General features: G+C 51.0%; 1 protein-coding gene across 1 annotated transcript; it reads left to right on the forward strand.

Annotated features, from left to right (window-relative positions):
* The first annotated feature begins 5,667 nt into the window (after positions 1-5,667).
* Positions 5,668-24,021, forward strand: LOC139748312 (oplophorus-luciferin 2-monooxygenase non-catalytic subunit-like). Its single transcript, XM_071661337.1, has 7 exons — positions 5,668-5,822; positions 6,096-6,271; positions 6,570-6,732; positions 8,410-8,573; positions 9,645-9,781; positions 15,057-15,174; positions 23,214-24,021. The coding sequence occupies exons 2-7, from the start codon at positions 6,101-6,103 to the stop codon at positions 23,439-23,441; spliced, it is 981 nt and encodes a 326-aa protein (XP_071517438.1). The 5' UTR covers positions 5,668-5,822; positions 6,096-6,100; the 3' UTR covers positions 23,442-24,021.
* The last annotated feature ends 1,096 nt before the right edge of the window (positions 24,022-25,117 follow it).

Consider the following 25,117-nt stretch of genomic DNA (forward strand, 5'->3'; position numbering starts at 1 on the left):
TACTTCCATTGTTCAGGTACCTGGCTACTTCGCCTGCTCAGGTACCTGGCTGCTTCGCCTGCTCAGGTACCTGGCTACTTCGCCTGCTCAGGTACCGCCACTTACCCAGAGTTTTTTGCACAGCGCCTCACATCAAACCGGCATTCCTACTGTCCCGGGTACTAGTGTCGTAACCACCAGATGCGAGGGATGACTTGTAGTCTACAGATTACCGAAGGATCGGAGAGATTATTTCCAGCGTGTTCAGTCGCCGGATTCTCCAGGTGTCAAAGTGACTCACCATTTTTGCGAGTGGGCCATTTACCCGATACTTTAAGAGTGGGCTATTTCCCTGGCCTTCATGGAGAAGGCCACTTACCTAGCCTTTAGAGAGGGGGCCAATCACCTAGCCTCAACGGAGAGGGAGGCGCTTTGGGAGTGAACCATTTATCTGGCCACTCACCTGGCATTGAGGGAGTGGGCCATCTACCAGGCATTTAGAGAGGACCCAATCGTACAGGAAACTCCCTAAAGGAATTATATATATATATATATATATATATATATATATATATATATATATATATATATATATATATATATGGGGGAGGGGAGAGTCATAATTTCCCACAAGAAAACCTTTCGGCTGCCGACCGTCTCCTGCATAGCAGCGGGGGTCTCGTGGGTCCTTCCCCCGGGTGGACGTACACTTTAACCCATGACACATACAAAGAGAGAGAGAGAGAGAGAGAGAGAGAGAGAGAGAGAGAGAGAGAGAGAGAGAGAGAGAGAGAGAGAGAGAGAGAGAGAGAGAGACAGGTGGAGTGGAGGAGGAGGACGAGGAACGGACGCAGAGAAGGACCCACCAAGAGAGGATTGGAACGGGTGGGCATATTGCTGCAACCACCACCTGCCAAGCAAACCTCAACACCCAGCGGTGTGGGAGTGAGGGTGGGAGAGACACACACACACAGGGTGCCTGGGGTGACCCTGGAGGCCAACCTGGCTGATGACACAACCCACCCCGACGACCAAACACTGACGGACGGCATCCATCACCTTGCGAGGCCACATCCTGACGTAGATCCGCAACACATCTCTCTCTCACTCTCTCTCTCTCTCTCTCTCTCTCTCTCTCTCTCTCTCTCTCTCTCTCTCTCTCTCTCTCCAGCTCCCCAGCCAGCCTACCTAAGCCCCTAAAGTCAAACGTGGATCGTAGACTCGCTGCGCGTAGGTCTTCACTGCATTACAAGTTAGAGGCGAACTTCTTGCATTCACAGGAAGCTCACAGAATGTGTTGCATTCAATCAGTGCAACGTCCACTACTTTCATTCTTAACTCGTGTGGAAACAGGTACGACCCTTGAGCACAACGGCACGACCCTTGAACACGTCGGTACGACCAATGAGTTTGGTGACCTACCGTGCTGTCATGCCAGGAGTGTTCAAGTTCAAGGGTCGCACCGTCGTGCTGTAGGGTCGTACAGTCGTGCTCAAGGGTCGTACCGTCGTGACCCAGGGTTGCACCGTTGTGCTCTAGGGTCGTACAGTTGTGCTCAAGGGTCGTACCGTCGTGATCCAAGGGTTGCACCGTCGTGCTGTAAGGTCTCACAGACGTGCTCAAAGGTCGCTCCATGGTGTTCCAATGGACTGAACGAAAAAAAAGGTGCCTTCCACCTATGCACCATGTAGAGGTAGCAACCATCTACGTACAAGCGTAGATGTCAATACAAAAAAACCCCCACCCATCCACCCTCCCTCCACTCGAGCCCTGAAACTCGCCACGTCCGTCATTACGCCAGCGTGACGGTCAGGAAGAAGAATGAGAGAACCCTGAGACAATGCCAGAGCCCGAGGCCAACACCACCTACTACCCCTCCCCGACGTGACAGTGTACACCTCGACCACCCAACCGTGTCTGCGTTACCGGGAGCGTGACGAGGAGGGCGCCTTGAGGTACCTTTAGCAAGTCTTCGTTATGAGGTTCAGCGTGATGACCCGATGTGGCCGGAGTGATACGTAAAACGGTGTCCAGGTACAGGTAAGGGTTTCCGATCCCCTGGAATTAATACGATGCTCAACGAGCGAGCAAACCTTGTGCTACCGGTAAACCTCTGCCATGAACAGGGAACAGAGCGGGTATACCTCTCGAACTATCATAATTCAGAACTATAAGTAAGAGTCCAAAACCATCTCGTCTGATACCAGCTATATTAGAAGACGAAGACACATCAACATTCATTACCTGCTTGAGTGGAATACTGAAGTAATGTTACACACAGACTCTCTCTCTCTCTCTCTTTACTTCAGTCCCAAAGTTTGGATCATCTTTATCGATAGAACTTCATTTCTTTCTCCCCTAGCCATCCACATCAGACGTAAAACCCTTCTAACCATACCACACCCGAACCTTCGAGCAACACCACGCCCAAACAAAACACACTTCCTAACCACACCACACCACATCCAAACTCTTCTAACCACATCACACCCAAGCGCTTATAACCACACCACACTCAAGCCCTTATAACCACACCCTGCCATACCCAAGCCCTTATAACCACACCCTGCCATACCCAAGCCCTTATAACCACACCACACTCAAGCCCTTATAACCACACCTTGCCACACCCAAGCCCTTATAACCACACCAAAACCCAGACCCTTCTAGCCACACTACACCCAAGCCCTTCTAACCTTTCCGCCACCCACACCACAGACACACAGGCTCAAACCTTGCCCAAGGGGCCATTTTCACACCCAGCCCTCCGCCCAAAACATTACCTTTCTATAACCCCAACAGTTCCTGAATACCTGTCCAGATTAATGACCCAACATAAACATCTTGGCCGACGAATACCAGCACGCCACGGCAAGGGAAGGGGGCCATACCTCCCTCCCTTCAACTATTGTTCTGCGTTAGCCTTGTTGTGTTTGCTGATGACAGGGGCCCACAGAGCTACAATTAGGAGAGACAGAACAAAGACAAGAGAGAACAGCAAGCTACAGCAGCTGACTCAAGACATTTAAAGGCGCAAAGATATCTATACAAAAATACACATGTATACAAATGGGAGTACTTCTAACAAAGCTGGGTGTCGGCGAGACACGGCCAGAGTGTAGACAGAACCTGCCTGGTACCGTTGCTAATTCTATACACAAGCTGTACCATTACATGGATTCTCATACAGAAACACACGTATCATCAGCCCACGAGGAAACGAAGTAACAGACAAACACGCCTTTGAACTCCTCCCGGGCTTCAAGTCCTTTGTCAGACACCGAAGGACAAGGAGGGGCTGGGAGAGAGCTCGAGATAACGAGGAACAACACTGTAGGATGATGACCGACAGCGACATGATGATAACAAAGTACACTGAACACACGACAGGATAATACGGAGTCAAGCAGTGGTGAAGACGCGGAGTGAGGACGTATGAGACATGCAGGTAACTCCTCAGAAGAAGACGTTTGGGGAAGCAAAGACACACAGGGAGAAATCTTGGGAGGCACTGCCTCGTACACAGAAGGTGAATAATGAGGGATGAGAAGGTTTGGGTAATCAGGAGCTGAGGACTATGCTCTCTCTCTCTCTCTCTCTCTCTCTCTCTCTCTCTCTCTCTCTCTCTCTCTCTCTCTCTCTCTCAGGGTTGAGGTGGTGGCGTAGCCACCATCACCGCCAGCGACCGCGGACGGCACTTACTCCCTCCCTTCTGAGGCTCAGCGCACCTCATGACCTCAACCAACGCGCCGTCGTTAAGGCCGGTGTCCACCTTACTAGGAGCCTGGACGATAGGGCCCGCGAATGACTGACTCTCTTTGTGTTTACCCGCCGCCGGCTCCCAGCGACCGTCCCAGAACGAGGTGTGCCTCTCTGGCTGGGCCTTCTGACGCCCAGGGAAGCTCTAACTCGAGAGAGAGAGAGAGAGAGAGAGAGAGAGAGAGAGAGAGAGAGAGAGAGAGAGAGAGAGAGCACCAGCTACAGGCGGCGTCAGAAGTTCAGCCGAAGATTCTTCGCTGAAAGAGCGAACTTCTGAAGACAAAAATCTGTGTAATACCGCACGCGCGTCTGGCTCCCAACAGGCAACGGTGCAATTTTTGGGTCAAGCTCTTGCACGGAGAATGATACATATGGACGATGACGAAGACTACCATCTTTTAATAACGGTAAACAACAAAAAGGAATTCACTTGATCTTTACGAAGATCTATTACATATTTCAAAGTTCCGGATGACCATTCTCAGTCCGTAGGGTACTAAAGACAAGGGTTCGACAAAAGGCGGTCCGCGGGCCACAACAGGCCACCTAAAATATCTATATACTGCACGCGATGTCCGGTGTGTGTGTGTGTGTGTGTGTGTGTGTGTGTGTGTGTGTGTGTGTGTGTGTGTGTGTGTGTGTGTGTGTGTGCGCGCGCTTCACTTTCCTTCATACATGTTTGCTATTTCCTGCTTGAGCGACGCAGCGTCCAGAGCAGAAGACTGACCTTTGAGGGAAATGGATCCTCATTTGCCTCCTTCCCCTAGTTCCTTCTCTTGGGAAATGGCACAGAAGGAGGGGAGAAAAGAATTTCCAGCCCCGACCCCAGCTCCCGCCCCTCTTAAGTCGCCTTCTGCGACACGCAGGAGGTACGTGGGCAGTATTCTTTCTCCCCTAAACCCCCTGACGCCTCCGCACTTGCTGCACAGCCAACAGCAGCAGTGATAACTAATCTTCAGGCCGACCAACACGCCACCCACCGACCCACCCGACCACTTTAGAGTGCCATCTGTCACAGAGCACGCTATGCCACCCACACACTCAACCACCCGTCATAACACCCCCACCAGGCCACCCACACGTCATAACACCCCCACCAGGCCACCCACACCGCCGTACAACTAAACGCTCACCAAAGGAGCGCCGCCCCAGCTCCCCAAACCACCTACCTACAGCGGCTTCCCAGACCATCCAAACACCCGCATCCCATCCATCTACCCTAGCGACCCCACGTATGACCCTGGCAAGGTACGTGTGTGTGTGTGTGTGTGTGTGTGTGTGTGTGTGTGTGTGTGTGTGTGTGCGTGTGTGTGTGACAACATGGGGGGACCTGTGGCACATTTATCTCCCTCAGCCTGAGAACGTGCAGCCAGCAGGAGGAAGGGAGGCGTTCCCCGCCGGGACCCCCCTCACGCGTTCATAAGCAACCCCGCGCATACATATACAAATGTAGCACATGTACACGAACATGCACTGACAATCCCTTAGAGATCCATATATATATATATATATATATATATATATATATATATATATATATATATATATATATATATATATATATATATATATATATCATGGATCTCAGTGGTGTAGCGGTTGGCGTTAAAGACCGTGACGCATTGACGGGCCGCCCCGAATCGAGCACATAGATTAGAATCCTGGTCCACAGTCAACCCACCTGTTCATCCTCCCCTAGGAGTTAGTGTATAAAATGGGTACATCTCCTCCTTGCACTCTTCCAAGCAATCAAACTCTCTCTCTCTCTCTCTCTCTCTCTCTCTCTCTCTCTCTCTCTCTCTCTCTCTCTCTCTCTCTCTCTCTCTCTCTCTGCACGTGTGAGTGTGGTGGCTGGGGCCGTGTGTTCTGCCAGGTGGTGATAAGATAGGAACTCAAACCAAGACCGGACGCGGGCGCGAGCGTGTCCCATACCCACCCACCCACCCACCAGTCCCAGCTGACCCACCACCTCCCACTTCCCATGTGACGCCAGCAAGGCCACCCCTTAATAGGGAGACCCCGCGGACTGCCAGGCACCAGACGCCGTCCACAGTCAGTGCACGGCTCTACCCGACTCCAAGCAAGTTAGTGGTGCTTCCAGCTTGTGTGTTGAGCCGCGTCTGTCTCTAATTTCGCGTCGGATCAGTAGATCAAATCATTACTTTAAAACCCCTTGAGCACGACGGTACGACCCTGGAGCACGACCCTTGGGTATGATGCCCTGGCCTCTGACCTGACCCCTCAAGGATTAGGTCAAAGACCCTGGACATCGCACTCAAAAGGTCGTACAGTCGGGCTCAAGAGTCGCACTGTCCCAAACGAGGTTTTGTATCACGCATCATCTTCTACCCCCGCAGGGATAATGTATAGCGAGAGGGTACTGGCGGTGCTGGTGCTGGGGTGGGCGTCGGTGTGGGCGTCGTGTCCCTCGAGCGGGAACATCAATCCCTGCAAATGCCGGGACGAGACCCCGGGACTGATCATGGACTGTAGCTCCGTCACCTCCTCCGCCCAGCTCCTCAGCGCCTTCTCGGTAAAGATCAAAAGCTCTTGGTCGCGCTCGAAGTCGTCAGTCCCACTTCGATGGTGTAATTCTCCCGTTTACGAATTGCTTTTGTTTTCCTAGTCGAAGTCTATAGCAAAACAATCTTGTTTCCCCCCCTTTACCGTGCATCCTGAACTATCAAACTGTTGACAAATTTTATTTAAATCTGATTCATTGATTATTCCAAAGTTTTTACGCGTTCGCGAGGAAGCGACGTCTTCTATCGTCCCAACTCCCATCCACCGGATGGGCGCTATTTCCTTCTTTTTCTTCGCGTTCTTTCCAGCACGATATGCCGGATTCGTCATTCCAGTTCTTCGAGATCGTCAAACTGAGCGGCCGCTGCCCGCTGGAGAAAATCCCCGCCAACGTCTTCGGCAGCACCACCTTCATGTTCGTCTGGTTCGGCCAGACGGAGATCACCACGGTCGACCCGCAGGCCTTTGCCGGTGAGAGACGAGAGACAGTGGGGCCTTCCCTCCTGGATTCATCGCAGTAATCAGTGTGTAACCTGCTAAAACCCTGTCTGTCGCTTCCTACCCTACACTAACGATCCCCGGTCCCCTGTATCGCTGACGTTATGCCACGTTCTCCTCTCTACCGACAATGACAACGTACTGCTCCCCCTATCCTTACCTAATAACATGTAAAGTCACCTCCTCCGCCAGCATGAACGCCATCAAACTTCCTGCTTCTCTATCTCATGCAGGGTTGGCCTTCTCTTGGCTTACACTGTCACACACACACACACACACACACACACACACACAAACACACACACACACACACACATTAAACCCCATCCCTACAATGGTATCTCAAACCTCTCACCCCACCAATGACCACCACATCTTCCCCCTGTATCATTATCTCCACTGCCCCAGCAGTGTTCCCTTCTACCTTTTCCTTGGCTGTCAGTTCATCGCTTTCTCCTTACGAAGGCATGTATGAAGGGTAAAAGGCAGGAGCGGAAACTGAAAGCAAAATCCAGGAGTTCAGTCTCCTCAACCAGTTTCAACGAGGTCTTCTTCAGGAGAGGCGTCCTCCTGAGTAAGACGTTGTTGGAACGAGTTCAGAAGAATACAAAACATTGGCTTCCAGTTTTCCTTACCAGCTTTTCCTCATCCACCATACCTTTCCCAGGAGAGTCGACTGCCACTCGACTCCATAAACGCTATTACCTTCTCTTCCCAGAATAATACTCCCACCAAGAACATCCCAGCCGAACCCAGAGATGCCGTGCCTGGTCCACGTACCTCCACCTTCACCCGGGGGTAGGTAGCGCTACATCCAGCAGCAGCCTGCAACAGGCAATAATCTACGTAAGAGCAAGTTTTTCCCGGCCTCCTCACACCCTCGTGAGGAAAAAAAAAAGGGAAGATAAGCTCTCACTACCCCAGCCTCAAATTAGCTCAGCCTCCACACAAGAAACCCCTTCCCCCTTCCCAGCATACTCCACAAGTCCCTCCACCTTTGACATTCATCTACAACCTTTCGAATCTTCCGCAATCTTTCTACGCACACACACGCAGCTCCTCCTACAAGGTCTACACGCAAGGTTCTACCAAAATGCCTGCAGATTAGGATGCGTCTCGGACCAACACACGGGCGGGATTCCCCTGCCCAGTAAATCAGAATCAGACTCTCATCTGCCCCACCCCAGCGTCACCCCAACACTGCCTCCTGTATCATCCCAGCCCCACTGGATTGATGTCCTTGTACCTCTCGCTCCAAGGCTCTCTCGTGTGGCCTTAAGATCTGGATAATTAAAACTCCCTCACACAGGACACATCTTTGCAAGTGCTCGCCTAAACCTGTCCACCTACAATCCCTCTGGGTGTTCTTCGATAATTTCCCATACCTCATTTACCATCATTCTACGACCATTCCTTCCCACCTATTCTATGATTATTCCCTGCCACCATTCCCTTACACATTCGGCCCTCATTTACTTACCCATTCTACAACCGATGCCTCACCCATCCTATGACACTGTGGAAGTCCTGCAACCATTTCTTTACTCATTCCACGACCACTACCTTACCCAGTTCCATGACTCATTCCAGTACCAATCCAGGAACACTTCCCTTACCAGTTCCATGACTAATTTCCTCTCGCCTCACCAGGGAACGAACTGTCCATGCTGGAACTGACCATCGCGGATGCCAATAAGCTCACCTCCTTCCCCTTTGAGTCCATGGGTGAAATGCACTCCCTATACAAGCTGCTGCTCTCCAACACCAAGCTGGACACCATCTCCCACGTGGGACCGGCACCCAACCTGACCCAGGTAACCTCTCTCTGTCTCTCTCTCTCTCTCTCTCTCTCTCTCTCTCTCTCTCTCTCTCTCTCTCTCTCTCTCTCTCTCTCCCCAACCTCCTGGTCACAAAGGTACGACCCCTGAGCACGACGGTGCGACTCTTAAGCACGACGATACGACCCATGAGTAGGAAGAACATGGCTTACGACATGAGTCCTAAAGGGTCGTGTTGTCCATTCTTAAAGGTCGTATCCATAGTCGTGTTCACGACACTAAACATGCAGGGGGTCAGCTCCTAAACTTTATACTCGGCCCAACTTTCAAAACCATGCTCAATACCGAGGCGAACTTTTCGTGCATAAATTTTCAATTCAACGTATCACTACTAAAATTAGTTAATTCAACTCCCACAAAACGTGCATGTCTATATAAAAGACACATCCTGTCTACACCATCAATCTATCAATTGGACAATACATCTCTTATTTGATATTTGCCAGACACCGCGTCACTAACACGACCTCCCTCAAACCAGCCAACCCACACCCTCCCAAGATACTGCCAGTTCCTCACTCACCCGTTTTCTGCAGATTCATCCTCACTGTGGCTTCTGCCCCCACCTCCCCCTTTCCCATTTACACCGACTCACTCTCTTGTGAACCAACCTTCCAAGTCTTCCACAACAGCTACGCCGATACTCCTCGACCACTTCTGCCTCCTTCGAAGTTCGCCACAGTTCCTTCCCACCAGCGCCACAGTTCCTACGCAACAATTAAATGCCCTCCTGTCCTTATCAAGATAATCGAGACACTGATATTCTTGTCTTACCGTGTTTTGTTTCGCAATTTTCGAGTCTCGTAACCAAACTACTTTCGTAAAACCTCCAGGCTCTCTTTACGAATTCCCTCACGAATTAAATCAAATCACCATGTCTATACGAAACCCTCCTCCTCTCTCCCTCACGCTTAACGGACGTCAATGTGTCTCTTACCCATGTACTACAAACCAACCCCCCCCCCAAACCCCCTTATTATTCGTACCATCACTAACAGTGTTCAACACCTTGTGTGTGTGTGTGTGTGTGTGTGTGTGTGTGTACAGGTGAGCGTCACTGGGAGCCAAGTCAGCAGCATCGTTCCGCAGGCCTTCAAGGACCTGGGTCGCCTGACCCGACTCGACCTCCACGACAACCCTCTCACTAGCATACAGGACGGATGGTTCGCCGCCTCCACCTCACAGTAAGTCACAGAGAAAGAGCGAATCTCCTCATTCACTGTCTCGTGATCACACCCTCACTCCTCATTCACTGTCTCGTGATCACACCCCCACTCCTCATTCACTGTCTCGTGGTCACACCCCACTCCTCATTCACTGTCTCATGATCACACCCCACTCCTCATTCCCTCTCTCATGATCACACCCCACTCCTCATTCCCTGTCTCCTGTCTCATGATCACAACCCCACTCCTCATTCCCTCTCTCATGATCACACCCCACTCCTCATTCCCTCTCTCATGATCACACCCCACTCCTCATTCCCTGTCTCATGATCACAACCCCACTCCTCATTCCCTGTCTCATGATCACACCCCCACTCCTCATTCCCTCTCTCATGATCACACCCCCACTCCTCATTCCCTGTCTCATGATCACAACCCCACTCCTCATTCCCTCTCTCATGATCACACCCCACTCCTCATTCCCTGTCTCCTGTCTCATGATCACACCCCACTCCTCATTCCCTGTCTCCTGTCTCATGATCACACCCCACTCCTCATTCCCTGTCTCCTGTCTCATGATCACACCCCACTCCTCATTCCCTGTCTCCTGTCTCGTGATCACATCCCCGCTCCTCATTCAATGTCTCGTGATCACACCCCACTCCTCATTCCCGGTCTCCTGCCTCATGATCACACCCTACTCCTCATTCCCTCTCTCATGATCACACCCCACTCCTCATTCTCTGTCTCATGATCACACTCCACTCATAACAATTGCCCATCCCCTCATTTTTTTTTTTTATCTAACTTTTCATTTACATTTACAAAACTTTTTCATTCGTTTTCATATGGTTCACATTTACCTCCAATGTGATTTTACGGGAACTGCAATCATGTGAGTTTAGTTAATTTCACGGATTTACAATCACATGGCTAATGGTAGGTATTATGTGATTTACCCAAACTTGTAAATTTACAAACGTCCTTAATGGAATCGTGGGATTCATCCAATCTTGTGGATTTACGAACACTTGCGCACCTTCTAAGATCGTCCAATTTTCCCCACTTAATATTCCCCCCCCCCAAACCTCTACGTACCCTTTCTCTTTTCTTAGTGGCTTCTCCTCCCCTTCTACTAATATTCCCACTTCCATTAATCGGCCGTCTCCTCTCCCATGCTCCTCCTCCCCCTACTAGCCACACCTCACCACCGGCGACCCGAGACTCGCCACTTTCCCTGGCCTGCCCAAGCCTCCCACACACGGTCCCCATCACCGAGGCGGGCTCGGCTTGCCTCTCGAGGCCAACAACACAACAGGACTTCTACCTCCGTTATTCTTCTTTTTTTCCCCCTCCTCCCCCTCCTCCTCACCACAGGAAAAATCTCTCACTTTCTAAACACTTCGTCTAGTCCTTCTGTTGACCGGCAACCCAAAGTCGTTTATCCGCGCCCTCTGTTCACCGGCAACCCGAAGTCGTTTATCCGCGCCCTCTGTTCACCGGCAACCCGAAGTCGTTTATCCGCGCCCTCTGTTCACCGGCAACCCGAAGTCGTTTATCCTCGCCCTCTGTTCACCGGCAACCCGAAGCCGTTTATCCGCGCCCTCTCTTCACCGGCAACCCGAAGTCATTTATCCTCGCCCTCTGTTCACCGGCAATCCGAAGTCGGTTATCCTCGCCCTCTGTTGGCCGGCAATCCGAAGCCGTTTCTCCTCGACAAAGAATTCGTATAAATGCAGTTCTCTGCCCACTCAAGAGCCAAGTCAATGCCACAGCAGTGACGTATGATCCACCATCATTACACTTACGATAAAGATCGCTCTGGGGCTCTGCATCTGCTTCGTAACGTCTGAGGATGACATCCCTCACTACCATCACCCTTCGTAACGTCTGAGGATGACATCCCTCACTATCATCACCCTTCGTAACGTCTGAGGATGACATCCCTCACTACCATCACCCTTCGTAACGTCTGAGGATGACCTCCCTCACTACCATCACCCTTCGTAACGTCTGAGGATGACCTCCCTCACTACCATCACCCTTCGTAACGTCTGAAGATGACCTCCCTCACTACCATCACCCTTCGTAACGTCTGAAGATGACCTCCCTCACTACTATCACCCTTCGTAACGTCTGAAGATGACCTCCCTCACTACCATCACCCTTCGTAACGTCTGAAGATGACATCCCTCACTATCATCACCCTTCGCAACGTCTGAAGATGACATCTCTCACCATCATTACCTTAGAGATGATGACAACCTGGTGTTTCCTTTCTTCACAACCACCAGAAAACACCATCCTCTCTCTCTCTCTCTCTCTCTCTCTCTCTCTCTCTCTCTCTCTCTCTCTCTCTCTCTCCCTGCCTTGAGGGCCGCCTCTGACCTCACCTCCTAAGACCAGCGGCCCGAAGCCCCCACCAGCCCCCCGGACACCGACCTTGGAGGGCCAGACAGGCGTCGGACACAAGGGGAGGTGGGGGAGGTGCGTGGAGAGAGAGAGAGAGAGAGAGAGAGAGAGAGAGAGAGAGAGAGAGAGAGAGAGAGAGAGAGAGAGAGAGAGAGAGAGAGAGAAAGCAAAAGGTCAGCAGCGTGTGTGTGTGTGTGTGTGTGTGTGTGTGTGTGTGTCTCCCAGTCAGGCTATTCCTAGGGGGGAAGGCGGGGGCGGGCGGGCGGGCGTGTTGCTCACCTTCCGTTGGGCCGGCCCGCCTCCCTGGCCGCCATGGTCCTGTTGGCCTCGTAAACGACGTTATGAAGCCGCCGGGAAATTTACCGTGAAATGGCGGATCTGGCCGGTGCAAACGTAACACACAAAGATAAACAGAAATAACAGAACACACGACCACTTCTTGCCTCCAAGCCAACCCTCGGCAAGACGCAGAGGCGCTGAACGTGATTTTAGGCGTTGAAAGCAAGCGCAACGCGAAGGAACCCCTCCCGAGACGAGAGACCTGCCTCACCGCACGGGCGTCGGCGTCCACCACAGCAAGGACTCGGGTAAATAACATGTCATACACCAGCTGCGCCATCGGCAGGAGGCTCTCGAGGGGGATAAGAAATATTTATTTATTTATTATACTTTGTCGCTGTCTCCCGCGTTTGCGAGGTAGCGCAAGGAAACAGACGAAAGAAATGCCCCCCCCCCCCCCCCCATACACATGTATATACATACGTCCACACACGCAAATATACATACCTACACAGCTTTCCATGGTTTACCCCAGACGCTTCACATGCCTTGCTTCAATCCACTGAAGCTGGGATAAGAAATAACAAGAAATATACGCTACCAAGTTGTGAAGACTGAATTACAAGCAGGGTCGACGGAAAACCTATACCGACGTCCGTTATCTCATATTCACTTCTTCATAAAAGATCCTTTTTTTTCTTTTATCCGCAACTGCAATGTGCTTTGGGTTACAAGCAGTTTGCACGACGAAGGCCGATCTCTGATGCCCGTCCTTCGAAGACGTCTTGTGTGTGTGTGTGTGTGTGTGTGTGTGGAGGGGTGCTGTGCTATCATGGGAACGATATCAGAAACCACTGAAAGAACTGGAAGAAGATGGAAACGAAATGGAAACCTGACGAAACACGGCCACCCGATGTTGGACGTCTACTATTATTAGATGTTACTAAAGAGAGAGAAAAAAAAAGGGGGTGGGGGGTGGGTTTCCGTGGAAAAGGAAGAAAATCTACCTTTCCAGACAAAGTGAGGTCCCAGCGGGACACGGCAAACCAGACCCCCGATTTAGCCCAAGATCCCCCGAATGTTTTAAGTCTAAATAATTTCTCGGTGTTCCGGGGAAGCGATGGTTGGCTTAAATGACGTCGGCAAAGACGAATTATTATGCCAAGGTCGACAGAGTTATCCATCCATCTTTCCCTTCACTTCCCCTATGTACGAGAAGTCTAAATTCCTCAACACTGAATATATATATATATATATATATATATATATATATATATATCGTTATCCCTGGGGATAGGGGAGAAAGAATACTTCCCACGTATTCCCTGCGTGTCGTAGAAGGCAACTAAAAGGGGAGGGAGCGGGGGGGCTGGAAATCCTTCCCTCTCGTTTATCTTTTCAATTTTCCAAAAGAAGGAACAGAGAAGGGGGCCAGGTGAGGATATTCCCTCAAAGGCCCAGTCCTTTGTTCTTAACGCTACCTCGCTAATGCGGGAAAGGGCAAATAGTTTGAAAAAAAAAATATATATATATATCGTCACCAACGTCTGTTCGTCATTGCCCTGTGTCCCCTACTGATGAATCGCCATCACTTTCCTCTGGTATCACCAGCTATGCATCTGCAACAGTGGTTCGCAGGATGGTCTACGTCCAGACCTTAGAATGAGATACTGGCAGAGTGGGCCAAGTCCTGCTCCTGGCCAAAGCCAAAACCGTCCCTCTTATCAAACTCACTAACATCTTTCTTACCAAACCTGAAACTTGTCATTCTCCTCCATACCGACTATCGCCACTCTCCCCAATCGTCGTTCTCCCCACACCACTTACCGCCTCTCTCCAATCATCACTCTCCCCAATACCTAAAGCCATCAATCCCTTCCCCCTTAAATAAATCGTACATGAATCCCTTTGTCTCCAGGAGTCTCCCTTCCTCCCTCTTGCCTGCAGAGGAGTGCATGATACCAGAAGGGGTTGTCCTTCACCCCAAACAACCCCCATCCCTCCCCACCAGGAGCCATAACACTAACCGGAATCAAGTTCTTCATCATCAACCCAAAAATACGACAACATTTGTCATCTGCGCCACGTCGACTCTGTTTCCCCAAGGTCGAGGAAACCTCAGGACATGGTGGAGATGACCCCACCTTCCCTCCCTGCCTCGGACGGGACGTTCTTAGTTTAGATTGAGGGAGGGAGGGGAAGGGAGGGAGGGGGGAGTAAACGACCCCTCCCCCTCCCAACCTCGTCCATCCACCCCCTCTTCCTCGAAAGACGTCTACTTGGAGGGAAAATGTTAATGTATAACGCCGTTAGTCGCGACCTTCGGCTCGGGGAGAAAACCGGATTTTATCAACGTGGTTTGGGACGGCCTGTTCAGGGGATCATCATCACATGCGTTCTGCTCATGGACGGGTCTCGAAGGCGGGTGGCGGGAGGGGAGGCAAGGGAGTGCAGGAGGAGGAGGAGGAGGGCAAAATTTCGAGACAAGGGTTCGAACTCGACCAATGATGGAGCGAGTTATCTAACGGGAGGGAAGGAGGGAACAGGTTAAATACATCCTGGAGTTATTCACCGCAGTGTTCTCTCCCTCCTCGTCCACCAGGCCCTGGGTGGTGTACCTGGACGGCTGCAGCATCAGCGACATCAGCCCCGGCGCCTTCTCCGGCACCCTCCCGTCAGGAGTCTTCCTCAACGGCAACCAGCTCACCACCCTGCCAGAGGTGAGGTACCACCACCTACCACTCATCACCGCACCCCCACCCCTCTCTCTCTCTCTCTCTCTCTCTCTCTCTCTCTCTCTCTCTCTCTCTCTCTCTCTCTCTCTCTCTCTCTCAGCAGAGGGGTCTCTGAAAGTGACTTACCACAATGACTGGACACATGTACACAAAATATATGTTCATGGATGATGCCAGCCAGGGGTCGTGGGAGATAGTAATTTCTACAATGGTGAGGACTGTCATCAGCTTTTACAGGGACCTAGACACACTTCAAAAGCTGGTGGGATACGTGGACGATCGGTGATCCACCCCAGTGCATGCAATGTGAACGGGACAACAGTGAGAGAAGGCCTCAAATATGAATATCATCATGACGAGAACAAGATGCAGGAATGTGTGTGTGTGTGTGTGTGTGTGTGTGTGTGTGTGTGTGTGTGTGTGTGTGTGTGTGTGTGTGTGAGTGAGTGAGTGAGTGAGTGAGTGAGTGAGTGAGTGAGTGAGTGAGTGAGTGAGTGAGTGAGTGAGTGAGTGAGTGAGTGAGGGACTTCAGAGTCGATGTTGTTTTCAACCAGGCGTCACAGATCCAAGTTGGGTGAGAGAGAGAGAGAGAGAGAGAGAGAGAGAGAGAGAGAGAGAGAGAGAGAGAGAGAGAGAGAGAGAGAGAGAGAGAGAGAGAGAGAGAGAGTAAAGGAGGCAAAATCGTCTGCCGGCAAATATCATAACAGTACTCAAATACCACACAACGGTAAGGAAACAGTCAACAAGCCGTTCAGACACTATCATAAAACCCTAGACGACGAGTTTTCCACTTCCTCGAAAAATTCGTAAGTACTTTCCCTTGTCTCTCCTTTTTTTTCCCCCTCTTCCCCTTCCACTAACCTCGCCGTATTACAGTCGAGGCTCAGCCTCGATGTGGACTTTCGTCTGTGACCTACTTAAATACGACAGAACCTGATCTCGAGTTCGGTCTCCACATTCAAGGAAGCACAAGGAACTACGAGAGACACGAATCTGAGGAAGCCAACACCGAAGGCACCACAATCATATGAGAGTTAGGTTACCGTGGGAGAGAGAGAGAGAGAGAGAGAGAGGGGGGGGTCATACTTTTCTTTCCACTAAGGACGAGAGAGGAGACTTCAACTAAGGACGACTGGAGAGACATCACGGGGTGACATGATGAAGACCTTTCAAGTGACTAGACCACAGTTTGGCAGATGTGAACAGTGACTGCCCAGCCAAAACAAAGGTTCCGATATATAGGAGTAAAAACCTTCAGTCAAAATATGAGGCCCCTATCCCCTCCCCACACACACACACACACACACACACACACTTTAGCGTCAACAGATGCAAACACGCATTCATACGTACACAGAACCACACACACACACACACACACACACACACACACACACTTTAACGTCAACAGATGCAAACACGCATTCATACGTACACAGAACCATACACACACACACACACACATGCACTACAACCCACATACCGGCACGTACATAAACAATACACATATGTACACCCACACCCACACACACACACACAAACACAAACAAAAACATCCATGGCGTTCATGAGGAAAACTCCAGCAATTGTCTGGGGACCGAGTCTTTATCAATCAGTGAACTTTGCCACGAGCGCCACAAGAACAAACTACGCTGGCGGAGTCAAAGATCAAGGAGACGCGGGCTGCTCCTCCTCCTCCTCCTCCCACTGCCCGCAGACACGGCGGGTGACGGACGGACAGAGGGAGGGACTCTCTCTCTCTCTCTCTCTCTCTCTCTCTCTCTCTCTCTCTCTCTCTCTCTCTCCCCTGTCTCTCCCTTCTTCTTACAACTCCCCGCTTCCCTGGTCTGGAGTGCCATCCACCCACAATCTCCCGTCCCCTTCCCTTCCCTCCGGGGTAAAGCTCCCCCACACCACCCTCCATCAGGCCTTGGGCTTGGAGGCAACAATTCTAACCTTCCCCCACCAACGAGCAAGACGTGCAAGGCAGGAGGGCCTGGCCCGGGCGGTGGGACACGACGCTACCAGCGGTCACGCCCACATCCTGACACTGACGGTCCCACACACACACACACATACACACACACACACACATAACACGTCCAAAGCTACGTTCACGCAGCCACGAGGCGACGCCCAAGGTGGCACGGTCGCGTGACGAGAGATAGCAGATCACAATCACTTAAACGACTAGGTCCACGAGCCGAGTCTGGGAAGAGAACCCACTTCAGAAAACTATGAAGGGAAAACAGTGAAGGGTAGTTTACCTGCGTCCATCGGGGCTGCTGAAGGTCTACGTTCTTTCCCAAAGAAGGGGGTCCGCAACTGGCGACACAAAAAACACACCCACCCGGATATGCAGCCGTCTCCTCGCCTCACCTCACGCCAGGGACCCATCTGTTGCAAGAACCTCACGCACAGAATACATGCGCACGGAGTCGTTAGAATGACCCGGTCCCTCGCAACCCTGGTAGTAATTCACTGGGGATTATGGAAAATGCCGGACCCCTAGCCACACACGTGCATCTCATACTTTCCTATACACACACACACACACACACACACACACACACACACACACTTTACCTCATGACCTCCTTAGCCTCCTCATACCTCTCTGCCTCCCGTAGCCCCCAAGCCTCATGCTCCCTCAACCTCTTGGCCTCAGGCATTCCTCACCTTTCGCATCTCGTGACCTCCAGCAACACCCCAACCCCCCTGGTCTTAAGCATCCCCCTAACCCTTACGCATCTGCAGAAACCTTGCAAGGCGTCTTCTCTCAGCCTCAGGCAATACTTTCTAACTTAACTGGCTTGGGTGAGGAAGGCAGGGGTTGGAAGAGGGAAAGGGGCGGTCGAGTGACGGGGACAGCTATGGAGTGTACGGACGCACGGTGTCTGTGGGTGCGTTGCTCATACGTTGGTCTGGCTGGATGGTTACTTGGGTTTTCGCTTCCCCCGACCTTCGGCGTCATCAACTGAGGCCGTCACCGTCACGCTGTATAACCAACGATCGATAAGTCTTGAACACCTTCGTCAGGAGCGGAAGATAATCCCACGACCATACACGTTCTCCAATGCACATGATGATGGCCCTTCTGGATACGTATCTTTGGTGCTTTATTCACATACCCCCGAGCGGACTCGGTGTCCCGAGGTACTCCCTGCTTTTTATGCACCCTTTACACCACGTACCCAGGGAGTGCTGAGCTCACGCACTCCCTGGCCTCACGCACTCCCAGGCCCTCAAGCACCTCTAGGCCCTCACGCAACCCTCAAAAGCCTTACGCACTCACTCCCAGGCCTTACGCATCCCCACCCCCAAGGCCTATAACACACACTCCTGCGCCTCACGCCGCATCCTCAGGAGTCACACGTGCCCCTAACCTTGCTTACCACCTCCCCTTGCAGTAATCCCATCGGAGATAATAACCACGGCTCACCGCACGACGGTAACGGGAGGACCTCAGGCACAGTGGCATAGGTCAGGGTGAGGAGAGCATTCACTCCACAGATAATAAGAGTAAAGGTCCTCAAGAAAAGAAACGATTACGATATCATCCATCGTGAGCCGGCCACTCCACAACGTGTGGAGTACCTTGAACCACAAGACTGACCCACCATCATTTCCTTAACGAAAAAAAAAAAAGGAAAAGAAAAAATCATCAAAACGATTCTTCCTCAGTCGAGGTAATGTGAAATCTACTCATTATTTTTTACCCCCTTGGGAAACAATTACTTTGAGTGCATAAATTCCAACTATCATCATGTGTGTGTCTGAAAATTCGCTCCCTCCCTCCCTTGTGGCCCCTTATTTCTCAAATCAGCACGACGACATGGTGCCCATATATCGAATCACCCTTTAACTTGTACTACCCACCACGGGGCCATATGATAACTTACAAACCTTACCCTCTGAAGGACTTTGGAAATTGGCTTCTTTTTGGCTCCATATTCTTAAGACGGTAGGAGGTAGACAGACCCTAAAAGTCGAACACGGCCCGTCTTTTTGACACACAAGTACCCCTGTCCTAAAACTTCAAAGCAATCGGACTGCTTGATCAGGGATACTTCTAACTTGATGCCATCGCCAAAACAAAAACAAAAGAGGTCTCTCCCGCGGCCTCTTCAAACGTGCGAGAAATTCCGCGCACCGCCCTCGATTCCAATTCAGTCCTTCACGTCATAACGCGAACCTAATTTACCCGATCTAAATCCACAGCGAGCGCGTCCTAAACGAAAAAGACCCTCCGTCCCACAGATCATCACTGGGGGAAACTCTGCCTCGAATCTTCCCAGGCTTTAGTGTCAATTTTACGCAATCATTTCCGCCAGTGGGTCAGCAGAAGAAGAAGAAGAAGAGCAGCAGCATGCCGGAGAGAGAGAGAGAGAGAGAGAGAGAGAGAGAGAGAGAGAGAGAGAGAGAGAGAGAGAGAGAGAGAGAGAGACAAGAAGGTAGTCCATAACCACAAGCGTACGTGCACGTCATCATCACCACTTGCCACTTTGCCCTCCCATTCTGGAACATCATTCCAAGCCTAGATGATAAGCACAGCGTAGCCTACATCAGCTACAGCGTTGCCTTGCCACTTCCCTGAGCTGGGCCGATATCATGCAGCATACACGATGCCTCCGTACCATGTTAATGGCATTCAACTCTGGCACAATTTGCCATTATTCGGGTTGAATGAGGAGTTTCGGCGGGAACTCACTCCACGTTTTCTCCCTCCAAGGCTGCCCGAAGTACACCTGGCATAAAACACGAAAGACGCTGCGGCAAACCGAATATATTTCTGCTTTGGCATAAAACACGAAAGACGCTCCGGCAGACCGAATATATTTCCGTTTTCGCAGCGGCTGCCATACGACGGAACCAGCCGTCGGATGCAATCATATCGACATGGGACTCCCTCAATGCCACGCTCATTTCAAATATCAACCCAGTAGCTTAAGCAGCTAAATAAAAAAAATCCTGCAACATACCCGAACGTTAAATACAAGACCGTGTAATAGAGCGCACGATCGTTCAGCGGATGATCTCGTCAGCGCCCATCCTGACTTGAAACGAAGAGGTTTATGGTTCCTCTTTGTTGTGAAGTAACGGCAGCTACCCACCTTGGGTGGTGGCGATGGCTGGTGTCACGGGACACATTTTTTCTAAAGGGGACCACCCTACGGACCATCTTCGCTAGGTTTGGCCTAAGCCGGTCCGGTAAAATGGACCACCCCACGGACCATCCTCGCTAGGTTTGCCCCAAGCCGGTCAGGTAAAATGGACCACCCCACGGTCCATCCTCGCTAGGTTTGGTCCAAGCCGGTCCAGTAAGTTTCGGAGAAGTTAAGGGAAGGACTAACCTTCTTTTTGTCTTCAGTAAGAGCAACGATCCAGCATGGGATACCATCAAGGTCACCCAACTCAGCGATGGGGAAGGTCATCGTCCCCAGTGATTTCGCACCAGACTGAAAGGTGAAAACGGACGGAATATTGACAGTTAACGGAGATGACGTCATCTTGGACAGTGGACGGATGACGTGGGTCACTGGACAGTGGACGGATGACGTGGGTCCCTGGACAGTGGACGGATGACGTGGGTCACTGGACACAGATCTACAAAGGGGCGACCATCCACGGAAGCCACAGCTCCCTTATCCACATCCAGGCCCCACAGACCTTTCCGTGGTTCAACCCAGAACGTTTCACATGCCCTGGTTCAGTCCAAAGACAGCACACGTCGACCCCGGTACACCACATCGCTCCAGTCCAACCCTAGCCAAAATATGATCAAAACCAGACAGTTGTAGAGAAGATCGTAACGTGGAGAGACAGTTAACACGACGGACGCCAGGCGACGGTAAAAAAAAAGGTCACACAGCCTCTGACCGAGTGAGTTAAAAGCAATTTCAAGACTGCGAATTAACCAAGAAAATATGTCTTTTTAAGAGTGAGAGAAAAAAAAAAGCTGGCGTTGACTTCATCTTTCTTCTCTCGCTGGGGGGATGGAGGGTAACAGATGCAGTTATGCTCGTCATAACGATTAAATGCACGTTAATGGAAGGCGGCCACTGTAAAGTAATCTCGCGTGAGGATCACCGCCCCGAACGATTAACATCCATTATCTGTCTTATTTCTTCACCTGCATAGTCTGGGCGGACACGTCACCCTGAATAATCACTTCCAGGTCCTCAAACATGACGGTGGAGGTTTGCCAGCGTCCCATTCTTCTCTTCGGTCCAAAACTCACTTGAAGTCTGGCATTTTGTTAAGACACAAGGTGGCTCTACTCCTTTTTTTAACTTGTATCGTATTAATGTGTGAGCCGTAGCAAGGGGCAACGTGCCGTCGCAACTTCCATGGTGTCTGTGAGAAGGTAAAGGCAAAATACGACCTGTTTCATCCGAAGTTCTGAGAATGCGAAAAAAAGACATTTGGCTGTTTCATCTTCGACGATGGGAGGAAAACAAAAAAACCAACGCCGTTTTATCCTCGATGGCTGGAGGAGATAACAGAAAACTACTCCATCCTCGACGGTGGGAACAGGTTAACAAAACCCATGACCCGCCCATACTTTGTGCGACATGAATGACGCAACCACAAAACTACGCCGCTTCATCCGTGCTCATAAGAACGCGCACGGGAATGTCCCGTGCAATTACCTGGTTTCTCAACGTGCCCGGCCGTAACGACGATACGCTAACATGGGGTTGGGGGGCTCCGACCTCTCGCAGACGGACTGCACGTTCACTGGTATATATACCACCATTCCTTAACGCCAGCGCAGACGAGTCCACTGCTCATCGTCTGCCACTACGAGGCATAACATTCTTGCGGGTATGTTTGCGCTCTCTCTCTCTCTCTCTCTCTCTCTCTCTCTCTCTCTCTCTCTCTCTCTCTCTCTGGCTAAATCAAGGCTCGCGGGCACCCGCTAAAACACGGGACCATTTAAAGGATCGTCAGCCCTGAGAGTGAGGAGGATAGTTCTTCATCCCTGAGGACCGCCAGCCGCCTGAGACTGGATAGTTTTTCATCCCCGCCTTGGAGCGGATGATAGGTCCCTCCAGCAACACATAGAGGGAGAGGTTCCCAGCGGTATCAAATCTCCGGAGTTTCTTTATTTTCCTTGTTTCCTCATCCCTGTCCGACGGCATGTTTTGCCCACTGCTGCTCCTGCACTACGATTTCTGTCTGGTATCGTACAGTTCTGTCTGGTTTATCACTGTAACATCGCTACGTATTCGTGGAGGAAATAAAAGGGCAGTACGTTCGAAGCAGCGAATGGCGACGTCTGTGAGGTGGCGTACCGCCTCCTCACCCACCACACTAGGGAAAGCGTCAGTGGGCGGAGGTGAGGAAGGTGTGTGAGAGGCTATGCTGCGGGTGAGTGTGGACGGTGCCCGGCTGGGCTCGGCCCGCCCACTCTCACACAGCTTAGCCGACTCCTCTTTTACCATCTCGATCACCCAGCTCCCTCATCTTCACAGGTACGAACACTCACAAGTTCGAGAGTGACGACGGGGTATACTACCTAATGCACGTACCGTTCGCTGCAGCGAAAGTACTGTTTTGAATGGCTGTCGTCAAGAATCATGATCCGCGGCTGAAATGACGACACATCTGCTTGCAAGAGAGAGAAAAAAATCTGAGCGATACTTGGATAAATCTGGAAAGGTGAAAGTAAAAATACATGTATATTCTTTTTGTCACAAGTTACATGCATACCAGCATTATGAAAACTTTGACATCTGTGTTCCCTTTGGTACCATATGAACATGATATCTGTGTGGCTGCTGGCAACTCGAGGATGGGTAGTTGTGACGTCTGTTTCTTTCGCTACACCGTTAAGCTTTAGAGCTATTTACCTTGAGCGACTTGCCTCTATCCAAGAGAACCATTTTCCAATTCCATCGTCGAAAAGTCTTTAAATCCCCCTTGATTTTAAGACCCTATAGATGTAATGCTTTGAATTCACCTCGCCATCGCCGGATGCAAAATTAACGAGATGACATCTCTCTTCCTTCCTCCCGCAGGCGACCTTCCGGCCGCTGCTGGAGCATCTGCAGGCGTCGGATGCGGCCGGGGACCTGGCTCACTACGTGGACGTGACCAACAACCCTCTGGTGTGCGACTGCGACATTCGGTGGGTGGTAGACTCGGCGACCCTCCACCCCTTCCTCAGGGACGCCGTCTGCTCCAACGGGGACGTGGCCGGCACCAACGTCGTGGACCTCCCCTCCGACTTCTTCGCTTCCTGCTAAATTCTACGACGGCCACGCACCTCACTCCTCTCCTCTTTCCAAAATGAAAACAAAAAGGCACCAATCACCGGCACAGGTGCTCAAATGAAGGTCGTTCCTAGGGAAACGACCGTAAATGTGTCTTAAGTTAAATAACGACCTCATAGATACTCTAGGGAGCTGGGAAAACTCATCAGACAGTCATATTCCCCCTGCAGATGTTAAGAAACAAGACCTCCCCTCACCATTGCATGCTTAAGCTGACGGTGCTCACACAATAGGCTTTTGTGTGGAGCGCAGTGAGAAGCTGGGTGTGACGCGATCCAGCGAGGGAAGGCAAACGACCAACCAGTCCCAGCGAACAAGAGGCGTGAGTCCAAAACAATTAACAACTGAGAAGCGAGAGAGGAGAAGAGCTGGTAAAGCGAAAAGCTTTGACTAAGACAGAGGAGGTGTCTCCAATCTCACTAGTTACTCCTAGGGTCGATGCATTAAATGCCTACACAACATCCACAACTTTCGTAGGGCGCACTCGGCTATATGGAGTTTTTAGAGTGGCCCAGAGGCGAAACCCACGTCCTAAATAAACATACAAAATCAATCCTGGTATCACTCACATCACCTTCGACTGGCATACTGCACAAACTCAGTGCTCAACACTGATACATTCTGTTACGATTAATGTGAAGGAGTGACTCTACACGCCGGCGAGACAATACGTCACCATGATTTAACCATAAACATCCTCGTGTTCAACCTCGAGGTTCCACGCAACCCAAGCAGTGGCTGGCGACAGAACTATAGCAGCGCAGCATCGTCACATTTAGGAACCTCCTTGTGACTCAGGGGGGGGGGGGAGGATTTCACGTCACATCACACGGAGATCTTGACTTAATGAAGGCAAGTGGCAGACATGGAATACATTATGGGGTGATGCGCGTCTTCTCTACGAGACTCAATTGTAGCAACAAGTTCACTAATGCCTTCAGGATGACCAGTCGGAAATCCTCAGTCGGGTTCCATTGTACATCTACAACTTAGCCACACCTATTCCACCTTGCCAATCCACCCACGTCGCTCCCTACCACATACGTCGTGTCATCCCCTTAAGACCTACATCTGTCACATATATACGTGACCTCTACCTAAAATCAAGCAGCTCCCTTCCACAAACATCCAACCGGATCTTTCCCATCGAGACACCACCTGACCAAACCTTCCCTGCTCCATACGTCCATCCATCTACCCAGATCTTATCGACCATATGTACCCTATCACCTGCTGAGACTTTACACATACCACCTTGATCCGCCCTCTAACACATTATACCCAGCAATGACCTTCTTTGCCATATAAACACGTCTATCTTCCCCCAACCTCCGCTTAAACACACACACACACCCTATCATCATCGCTTACTACCCTGCAACCTTACAATCCCCAACGACAACTACCCTGCCACCCTACTCCCAACTCTTCAACTACATACACCCCCTGCCACCACCTCACGCCTCACATACCACAACTATCGCACAACCTACCCACAACATCTACCACCACACACACACACCCCTCAGCACCTTCCCAGATCTTTCGTACATCTCCCCACCACCTGTTGGGATCCTACACCCACCAACGCCTGCAACAATATACAATCCACCTTCTGCAGACAACCTTCCCCTATCTCACACACCACC

This window comes from Panulirus ornatus, chromosome 5, assembly GCF_036320965.1.
Source record: "Panulirus ornatus isolate Po-2019 chromosome 5, ASM3632096v1, whole genome shotgun sequence".
In the NCBI taxonomy this organism is placed as follows: Eukaryota; Metazoa; Arthropoda; class Malacostraca; order Decapoda; family Palinuridae; genus Panulirus; species Panulirus ornatus.

Excerpts from the sequence above, each read along its gene's own strand:
- LOC139748312 (XM_071661337.1), top strand. The coding sequence starts at position 6,101 with ATGTATAGCGAGAGGGTACTGGCGGTGCTGGTGCTGGGGTGGGCGTCG. Across the intron at positions 6,272-6,569 it reads AGCTCCTCAGCGCCTTCTCG|CACGATATGCCGGATTCGTC; the intron begins GTAAAGATCAAA and ends CGTTCTTTCCAG. Across the intron at positions 6,733-8,409 it reads CGACCCGCAGGCCTTTGCCG|GGAACGAACTGTCCATGCTG; the intron begins GTGAGAGACGAG and ends TCGCCTCACCAG.